General features: G+C 31.0%; 1 protein-coding gene across 1 annotated transcript in view; it reads right to left on the reverse strand.

Annotated features, from left to right (window-relative positions):
• Window positions 1-11,067, reverse strand: part of LOC107451475 (uncharacterized) — a 149,181-nt gene extending 138,114 nt beyond the window's left edge. Inside the window, exon 1 of the mRNA XM_043052396.3 lies at window positions 10,592-11,067. Coding sequence (XP_042908330.2) covers window positions 10,592-10,715 — 124 coding nt within the window. The 5' untranslated portion in view covers window positions 10,716-11,067. The remainder of the gene's footprint in view (window positions 1-10,591) is intronic.
• Between the last annotated feature and the right edge of the window lie 261 nt (window positions 11,068-11,328).

Below are 11,328 nucleotides of genomic sequence, written 5' to 3' on the forward strand. Positions count from 1 at the left end.
ATTCTATTGTTAATTAAATTGCGTGCTTTCGTGGTTTTAAACACGTTGAATGCAACGCTAATTTTACATGGCTTGCCGTCTGGCCAAACTGTTAATAACTACAACCTAAATTTTCAAATATTAGACAGATTTTGCTAGTTTTTAAAAGGTTTAGCAACACATAGCTGAGAAAACTGGTGAATTATGTAAGCCAACGAATTGTTTAGAAATAGGGGTGGATAAAAATCTACTAAATTGAATTTATTAAACCAAGAATCACAATTAATAAACTACCACTTAAAAATATTTATTCGCTGCCCGGGGCAAGTTGGCACCTCTGTGTATATAAATAAAACTATTTTTGTGTGTTCTATATTGCATTAATTTCTTCAAACCATTTTAGCAACGATAATATAAAAAAAATTAAAACTATCAAAAATTTACTCGAATTATGTGTTTCTAATAATGTTGGCTTCGCCGGTCGCCGGTGACCCCCGTGGCGTTACAAACTCAGTGCCGGTCACCCCCATGGCATTCAACGTCTTAATAAAATATGCAGGAAAGCGTAGTTTATTAAAATTTACATTTTTCAAGAAGACTCAAAAAGAAGATATTCTTCACAGTTACAGGTTTTTGCAGTTTATTCTATAGCTGATAAAATCAAACACTATTATCATCTTTTTTTGTTTCCTTCCTCCAAGCACTGAGCATGTACCTAGGTTATGAAAAACTCTTAACCATATTGCCCAGCTCCACTCCAGCCTAGGAACGGGTTCAGTCAGCGGTATTAATTTTTAAAATATTCTACTTAAAAAAAAAATTTATTTTAAATATCATGTTAACTGAAAGTGTAGAATTCAAGAATTAAAAAAAAAGAAAAAAAAATTTTTGTTACATGTGAAATAGGAGATTATTAAAATTTTAATAAATAGTCATTATCTGCTAGTAAAATATGCAATGAAATAAAAATTTTAAAAAATATGTTTTTAAGAAGACTAAATAGAAGAAATTTGTTTTTTTGCCAGACTTGCCACTTTCATAAAATGATTAAGCAACATCCTTCACAGTTACAGCTTTTTGCATGTTATTCTACTACTAAAAAAATTTAAATAAAAACTATGTTAAAATTAATAGTTAAGATTAAATTTTAAAAGCTACGTAGATTTAAATAGAAAAGGTAATTTTATTTTCACTAGACCTAAAAAAAGATGCAAAAGGGATGTAAGGTGCATCACTTTCATAAGACGTGTGGTGAGTTTTCGGTGGCGTAGAAACTTAGAAGGTAGTAGAAGTTTCTGTTAGAAGTTACGGCAATAGAAGTTACGCCTTACGGTTTTCGCTTTAGATGTTACAAAAATAAGATGATTTTATCCTTTTTAGACCATGAGAAAGATTCAATTTTCAATGAGGTCAAGAAACGAATAATTGAGTTAAATTGATATAGACATTCTTGTTTTAATTCTTTGCTGAATAATGGAATTAATAGCATTTTTTTTTCTAATTATAAAATATTCATTTTTCGTGTGCATCCTTAAGTAGAAATTTGTATTATTTTGAATAGGGACCCGCTTTTAGTAACGTTCTCAGAGTTCAAAGAATCCGTACTTTCCAAAGTCGATCCGAATCACTGTAGTAACAATTGTTCCAAAGTAACAAAAATTTTAAAAATTAATCTAAGCATTAAAATGTGAAGAAAAAAAAAAGTGAATCGATGTATCGATTCATGTACACTAGATGGATTCTAAATTAAAAACAAAACTTGATGAAAACCTAGTGTCGGCGCTTTTAAGTGGTCGTATGGGTCCCAAAGTGTTCCAAGGAGAAAATCCATAAAGCAATTTTTAGGCTTCACTGCAAAACCACGGAAGTGACCGAACTGCTTTGGAGGCTGCCTTGCGACATAAAAAGCATTCTCCCCACCCCCACGGGCAGTTCTGGAATGTTTGAACGTTTTTGATCTCCTTTAAGGGAGCGTTCGGAGGGAAGAGGAAGAGTTTAGAGGGAATCCCCATTTCTAAATTGTTCTTCCTCACTTTCACTGTTCCCTGCCTCCATCCTCATCAATTGACGATGCAATCTAAGTAGGTTCGGGATACCAAACTCAACAAAAACAGAAAGGGTTTCATATTTGTCCACAGTCAACAAAAAGAAAACCTTTATTTAAAAATTGCCCCGAAATTTTATCAGAACACTTTATATTAGTCAACAAAACAGACATCTGTAAGAAATAACCAAGTTTCTTGGAGTAAAAAATAAGAAAGATATCTTTAAAGAAAAACAAAGATGTGGTAAAGATCTAAGTTTTCTTAATGATCGAAAATGGTACTTGCAATAATGAATCTAGTATTCCTCAGAGGTAACGAAGATATTCGTAGTAAAGAAAAACAAAATCATTTCTAAGGAAAAACAAAGAAGCTGTTCAGAAGAAGAATAAAAGGTATTCCTGAAGAAAAGATAACCGTAAAAAAGAATAAGGATATTCCTAAAGAATAACAAAGATACTTGAGATAAAGAATCTAATCAGAAAATGAATCTAATTTAAAAATACAGAAAAAGACAATAAGGTAAATTAACAACTAAAACATCAAATCAAAATGGAAAAGCGCCTAAAGCAGCTAAAACCACATTTGCTTTGTTTCAATTTAGATTTTCAAAAAAAAACAATTATAGCGGGAAAAAGTAATAAAAATTAAAAGATTCGTGTTGGCAAGACAGCACTTCATCAGGGGACAAACTGCCTGCCAACATACAGGAGCCTTTCTATTGTCAGTGGAAAAACTAACACTGACAGTGTCCCTAGTTCTTTTGTTGTTTTCTGCTCCTGTGTGTTGGCAGGCAGTGTGTCCCCTGATGAAGTGCTGTCTTGCCAACACACATCTTTTATTTTTATTGCTTTTTCCTGCTATAATTGTTTAAATTGTGAAAAAGAATCTATGATTCCGAAGGAATAACAAAAATACTTGCGGTAAAGAATAACAAAGCCTTCCTAAGGAATAACAGTGTAAAATGTCATGGGAACATACATGAATCAAAGAAAAAAACTTCAGAAAATAATACAATTTTAATGGGATGGATAAGCGATCGTACTTTTGAGTAACAAATCTCATTTATTCAAGGAATGAAACGAACAAATAACAAACATTATACAAATCCTGATATTTATCTATTCAAAATGTTATTTTAAAATAGTAATAAGACAATCGCGGAATAGCATAAGTAGTATTGATAGAACTGTTTAAATTTCGAAAAAGATTTTCACTCATTAATTCTACTTTTATTTGACAAAAAAAAAATGCAACAAAAATATTTTAATGGTATCGAACCCGGGGCTCGAAAAATAAGAGAAATGATAAATATTTCATAGTTCGTACAGATCATTAACATAGATCCTACTTTACGCACTACTTCCCGTTTTAAAAAAAAATTTAACAATGATGGGCCATACGAATAAATACCTCAAAAATCAGAGTTTATTTATTTTTTGAATGAAAAATATACATTCAGATAAAAAAAATTCTTCGAGGAAACGAAAAATGCCTTCGTTATAAATAAATATTGCTAATCATAAATTTTTAAATAAATCAAATGAAAATTGTAGAAGTTCTGACTGCAAGCCGGACAACCCAGGTTTTGAGAAGAAAATATTTAGACATTCGCGAGCATTCAAGATAAGAGCCAAAATAAAAGTTGTTACTTGAGAGGCGAAATTCCTAGAAATAATGGAGATACAACTCAAATTTCAAAACCTTTCTAATGCAACAAATTTTAATTGAAAATTTTAGACGGATAGCTTAAAAGCAACTCCAAGTAACTATATATCGAGAACTCTAAGTAAAGAGATAAGCATTGCGCTCTGTCTTGTTTAAAAGAATGGTTACTGAAAACCGGAGAGCGTTTAGGAGCATATAGTTCTACATTTTTAATGGTTTGCAATATTTTTTGATAAGTGCTGCTAGGCTGAACACACTGCACACACTGGATAAGACAATGCACTAAAATATGCGTGATTTTTTAAGAATTTGTTTGAAAAATTTCCGTCGGGTTCCCTTTAAGTTTAATCATGGAAAACTAAGTTCCCTTTAAGCATGGAAAACTAAGATACAAAATATTATAAACAGCCAAGGGCCTTCTCTTCAAGATTCCAGCAAGACTGCTTTTTGTTTTACCTGGACTGCCAGTCTTTTACACCAATCACAAAAATTTGATTCCACACAATCCAGCCACCGTTTTTTTGGTCTTCCTTTTTCTCTTTTGCGACTAGTAAAGAACTTTGACATGAAAATTTTCACTGCCTGAATATTTTTTCCCATTCTGGCAGTATAAGCAACTCAGCTCATTCTTTCAATTCCAATACTTCTGATAACATGCTTTTTTTGAAAATTCTATACATTTCTGTCTTAAAACGTCTTAGTTCTAATACTTTTGATGATATCTGGTTCTTTAAAAATTCGTTAAATTTCTAAGTTAAAACGCCCTCACCAAAGCAATTTTTTTTGACACAACCAAAGATGTTTCTGAATTATTTTCGTTCAAAGACTACCATTTGCATGGAAAACTACCAAAAATAAAATTCCATAAACCTTATAAATGCAACTGTATTAAAAAAAACGTTGAGGAAGAAGTGCCGATTGAAATATGGGAAATGTTTAGCGTATCACAGACCAAAAATGGCTACTTGGTGCCATATACCATTCTAAAACTCAAATTCCAATTCATCTCGTAAAAATACGAACCCCACAGTGCAGCCCCAATGTCGTATCTCCCCATCACACTGTAATGGTTGTTTTCGGGCTCGACAAACCACTCACACGATCGGAAATGACAAGGACCCGGGGCTGGGATTCGAACAAGAGGGGGCGTCCCCACCACAACAGCCCCCTTTTTCTCGCTGCTATTTTAGCCAGCCCCTTAGTGACCCAATAGGAATGACAATGGGTACATATAAAGGACCCTGCCATTGTGAGAATGACTTTTTATGCGATTCGATCGAACAGGAGGGGCTGGGGGGGTCCCCATAGCAGAAGTAATGAGATATTATTCTAGAGGCTTCTGCTGTAGCAGAATAATGGCCACGGGATAAAGTAATTGAGTGTGGAAACTCCTCTAAAGCCATGACACTCATTCTTCAATGTCAACTCTTGTGCAACGGGAGTGGGTGGCCGTTTTGCAGATTGCGCCGTATGCAAATCAGTCACCAGGGCACAATAGAAGATTCGAATTAATGGGGAAAGAATGGGTTAAACAGATGCTTCATTTAAAAGATATTTTCGTTGGCTGCTGCTAAGAGTATGGATTTAAAATGTGCAAACTAAGAAGTCATTTAGATCTACTACTCAGCAGATAGATGAAATGGAAAAATCTTCTAAAGATTCTAAAAGCGAAGCACCCTATTGCAGAATTTGCAAAGTGAATCTGCAGCACTATCTCTATAGCAAATTTGTCTGCCACCTCAAAGCAGCCAGAACATTATTATTAATATTTTGCTAGCTTAATCTAACATACACATAAGCCACCAGCCATGACCTGGACAACCTAGCACTGCTCTTCAAAGCTATCTTACAACGGCCATAGTAGGATGCAACGTAATTATGATCCTAGTATAACGACTTGGACAGCGCCTGAGCGTGCTTCCCTCTCTCTAATCGTCCACACCAAAACTAACGAGAGGACTTAATCATGACAAAATCAACGTGCTTTTTGTTGTCTATACACGCCGATCGTTCTGTCGACTGCCAGGATCGAACTCACTACCTCTAGCTCTTCAACCAATGGGGTGAGTAACGCCTTAAACTAATTTAACATCTACGAAATCAAACTCACCAGAACTTGTTTGATTGCCATCAAATAATCAACATGTTTGACAAATTAAAATAATTGAAAAAGGATTATTAGAAACGTCTAGTATTTTTGCAATCAAATTTGTTTCAATTTCTTCATGGTAATTTGTGACACTGATAAATCTTTTTATACCTCGCTAAAATAGTGATACGATTATATATATTTTTTTATTTCATCTTTAAAATGAAATTCAAAAATATAAATAAAAAGCGGCGATTACAAAACACCCTGTTTAATTTTCTTTTAATTTTTTGATAATCACATAATTGTTTATGACATATCTTAATTATTGGTTCCGTTTAGTTAATACTAAGCACTGCGATTCGTTTATATTTGGTTAGTTAGAGGCAATCGAAAATCACTTCTTAATTACTTGCATTGTGTTTCTAAAATTACAGTAAAATAATTGTGTAATAGACTTGTGGTGAATACAAATAATTTTTAACTGAGGGAATATGGTCTAAAATGATATGCTAATTACATAAATATTCTTGATTTAGAACAAATTTAGTGTAGCTTTGCGTGTTAGCTTGCATTTTACAATATTTTAACGATTTAAAAATAACTTCGTAAAAATACTTATTACACGTCGTTCAAAATTCTTATTTCTTAGAAAGAAAAAAAAACACTTACACGGCAATTTCTTGATAAAAAAAAATTTATCTTACATATCTTAGTTAGGGCCGTTCCTCGAAAGCTCTGACGTCCGTTGAAATAAAACTTTTAGAGTTTAGTTTATCTGAATGAAAAATAGCGCAAAATGCCTATAAGATTAAGAGTTTTGATTTTCAATATTTGAAAAGTTTTTCCTACTCCGTATTGCTTGAACTCATAAAATTGTAAAAGTAGAAAATTAGTCAATTTAAGTAAATCTATGCAGAAAATTCTCGCCGAATTAGCATTTTTTTTATAACTTTTTAAATAATTAAGTTTTTTTTTCCTCTTTAAAAAGTTTAGATAACTCCAACGGCATCAAGATAATACATATTATATAAAATTACAGATTTGATTCGCGTTTCAGATGCTGAATCTACGGGGGTTTTTTTCATTACGAAAGAACTTCTAAAAGCATCTGTTAGTTTAAACTTATCTATTGGAAGACATTCAAATTATGCAAAATATATGAAGCTCTAATGATGTTCTCCCTCTGACTCAAAAGTTTCAAGAAAATAAACTATTAAACTTGCATATTTTTTCATAACTTTTTTGTAAATAATTGACATAGCAGTCCAAAAAAAAAATTATCAAAACTATTAAATTTTAAATTAGCATAGTAAATAGAAAACTGATGGCATAATAAGCCTTGCAAAAAAAAAAAAATCTTTAAACTAAATAACTATTGTTATGCAAATAACTAGTTTTCTTCTGAGCGTGAAATTGTTAAAACTTTTCAGTTAATAATTTACATAGAATGAAAACTCATTGTGTTTCGCTGAATTTCTAACGAGTTGAAAAAAGATACAAGTTTGTTCAAGGTGTTAAATTCAAATTCTGAATAATTCATGAACTAGACGAAGAAAAGCTTCCAAGTGTTAATATGTATTTGAAAGAAAAACTTGTTATCTTTCAAAGGATTATCTTTTTCCACTTTACATAATTGGCATGCAATAATCTTCCGAGTATGAACTAAAATTTATTTAAGTTTCAGCTTTCGAATAATTGAATTTAATTTTAACAATGAAATTCGCAATTTAAAGTACTTTTAAACGCGGCACCGAAACGTATGAGAGAGCCAAAATCTCATTATGATTTGTTTCGTTTTCACATCTAACTGCAATTTCAGAATTTCTTAACGTACTATGGCGTAACTACCACTACAATTATTAAACATTTATTCTCTAATATATAAAACATGCGAATCGATTCTTTCAATAGTTGAAGGTTGACATTATTTAATGGACTATAAGAATTAGTTTTTAAAAAAATGATGTTCACACTATCAAGCGTAAGAGGCAATATAAATTAGTTATAATTCAGCTGTCAAGTGATTAAATTTAATTTCAATAGTGAAATATGAAATTTAAAGAAAATTTTAATCCAACACAAAAGTGTGAGAGCTAAGATTTCATTGTTCCAATATTGCTCACATAATTTCAAATTTTATCTCACTGCAATTTCAGATTTTATATGCAACGTAATACGGACATTTGTTAAAAGAAAAAAAAAATTCACACGTGCAAGTCAGTGTGATTTAAATTAGGTTTAACTTTCAAGAAAATCAGATTTAATTTTAATAATGAAATTAAAGTCTTAAAAAATGCCGCACTACAACATGAGAATTGGGATCTCATTGTTCCATTATTACACGCATAATTTATTTCAAATTTTATCAAACTGTAATTTTAGATTTTGTATGCAACGTAACACCGGGAATTAGTTAAAAGAAATTTAAAAAATGATTTCCTACTGTAAAGACGATTCAATTTAAATTAGATTCAGCTATTAAGTAATCACATTTTTAATGCCACACCACAATATGAGAACTGGTAGCTCATTTTCCTATTATCCTCGTATAACTTAATTCATTTTTATTAAACTGCAAAATAAAACTTAGTACGCAACATGAAAAATTGTTAAAAGAAATAAAATTTTGTTTTCACACTGCAAAACATGGTAGATTATGTAATTTAAATTTAGGTTTAACTTTCAAGAAATCTGATTTATTTTAATAATGAAATTAAAGACTTAAAAAAAAAATGCCACACTTTAACATATGAGGCGAGATCTCATTTTTTCATTATTACACGTATAATTTATTTCAAATTTTATCAAACTGCAATTTCTGATTTTGTATGCAACGAAATATAGGAATTTGTTAAAAGACATTAAAAATTGTTCACACAGTAAAAGGAGCCAGAAAATGTAATATAAACTAGATTCAGTTTAAGAAATCAGATTTAATTTCAATAGTGAAATTCAAGATTTAAAAATCTTTTTAATAACGCATTATACATATGATAACTGATAGTTCATTATTAGATTATTGCACGCATAGCTTGATTCACTTTTATCAAACTACAAATATCCAACAATAAAATTTTGAATGCAACGCAATATGGGAATTTGTTAAAAGAAATAAGAATATATTTTCACACTGTAAAACATGCTACACAATGTAATTTAAATTTAGGTTTAACATTCAAGAAATCAGATTTAATTTTAATAATGAAATTCAAGATATAAATAACTTTTTAATGCTGCACTGTAACATTACATTATTAAAAGCATAATTCTATTCATTTTTATCAGACTGCAATTTTCCAAACACGCATTTTGAACAATGTCCATTTTTCCAAACACGCATTTTGAACAATGTCTCCAAATTGAAATATTCACTAACAGTGAGTGAGTATCTATACATTATAAGAAAACTTTCGCATCAATAAAAGGTATATAATGCCACACCAATTAATAAAATATATTGAAAGTTCCTTTCCCTAAGTTAAACTACTGTTAGATAATAAATTAACATAAAAAGTATATTTAATAAATATTCTTTCGATTAACAATAAAAAAAAACTTTACTTTCTGTTAAAATTAACGGCACGCGGAGCACAAAAGAAATTCATCTATTAAGTAAGAGCAATAATCTTAAAATCCATAATTAAATCAAAAATAGAGCAAAACTGCACTGTAAGGCTCAGAATGTACATTACCTTATAAATAAATCTGGAAATGATTTTATCTAGAATAGATTTCGGGATTTAATTAAAATTACTAATACCAAATATAGTAGCAAACTAAATAACCAATAAATACAAAGTTAATATAATCAATGCTCATGAAAAGCCAGATAGCGAATTTAGTGTCACAAATTCATCTTCCGTCTGAGATAGAAAGATCAAGATATATTGGAAGTTTGACCTTGACTTGGAAGATGCAAAAAATCTCTGAATGCTCATTTCACTTTCTAAGACTTCCAGAGATCGCATGGATTTGGCAGTCTCGTACTTGCAATAACATAAAAGTAATATCAGTTAAAATTCTTTCAAGAAATATTGCAGGTTTTGAAGAAACTGCTAAAAATAACTTGCGGTTGATGATAATGGATAAAAACTCTCTTCAACCGCAAAATGACAACTCCTTTTTGTTAGGGAAAAAAAAAGTAGATTAAAATCTTTTTCTCCCTCCTCTTCTACCTCGATTTCTTTTTCAAAATAAATCTTTTTTAAACTAATGCATGTACTAAATCTTATTTAAAAACTGTATATTCATGCACTGTTAAAAAAAAATGTTTCAACGAAAAAATTTACTTGTATGTCTGCTCTAGTCGAACTCTTATTTTCCTATTGAACAGAAATAAAATGGCTCAAAAGGGTTTAAACCTTCTAAAATTTATTTTTACAAAAAAGTATTGTTTTAAAGTTTTGAAAACAAAAGTTTTGCACATGCATTTCCAAATTCATATTTTTTTGTTGTGCTTTGTCTTTAAACTTTTGAAACAAGTGATACTGTTCTTATTACACTAAGGAATAATTTATTACCATATAAAAACTAAATTCAATGCGAAGCACAAAACGATATAAAAAAAAAAAAAATCCAGCTCTTTTTCTTTTAAAAAAAGGTTGCGTGCACTCCTTTAAAAGATACGCTTTTAGAACACAAACATACTTACAAATTGGTTAAAAGAAATTTAAAAACATAAGAGGAAAAACGCACATTTCTAAAATTTCAATTAACAATTTAAACAACTCGTTTTTTCAAATAAGGCAGATTTCTAAAATTTAAATTTGTCGTTAAATGAATGTAAAAAAATGTTTTAAAAAACACTGACCTCTATTTAGTCGGTCCAATATATTGTCCTTGTCGGCTTCTGACACAGGTTGACTCACTATTACAAGAATATAAGAACTAGTAGGAGCCATATCACTGGAAAAAGGCGCACTACCGCCTTCCATTTTACAAAAAAACACCGCTTATAGTCCACTAACCGACGGGTTTTTTCAGCACTTTATTTAACAAATGAATATCGCAATAAAAATTATTAAATCAGACGATTTGCAAGAAGACTTTCCACTTAGATGCTGCTCCACAATAGATGCAGACGAAAATTAACTTTGAACAGTTCACTTTCCTACAGTCACAGAGAATGAGGGATTTCGGGACTATTCGGTTCGCCGGCTAGGATGAGGAGGAAAGGCTACGGCGCATGCGCGGGTGTCAGCGCCGGCTCTATTCGTTCACTGCGGTAGAGGAACCACGTGACCTGTGGCAGACTCGGACGATCGCTCCTTTTTTTTTTCTTCACTTTTTTTTCCCTTCAGTTTTCGAGTTTTAGTTTTGAAATTGCCCTCGCGCACATACTGCAAAAAGATGCGTCTAAAAATAGAACGAGGGTGTGAGAACGAATTTAAAAGTCTAATTTTGGATGGCAATAATCACTTTTAAGGTGATGGGATTCTTAGGAATTTGTATTTAAATATTGCTTTTGTATTAATTGGAAATACAAGAAAAATGTTTGAACTTTTACGAAACTTCTAATGATTCACGAAGTAAAAAAAATATATTTTT

Source organism: Parasteatoda tepidariorum, chromosome 9 (assembly GCF_982258835.1).
Source record: "Parasteatoda tepidariorum strain Cologne lab strain chromosome 9, Ptep-v5.0, whole genome shotgun sequence".
Lineage (NCBI taxonomy): Eukaryota > Metazoa > Arthropoda > Arachnida > Araneae > Theridiidae > Parasteatoda > Parasteatoda tepidariorum.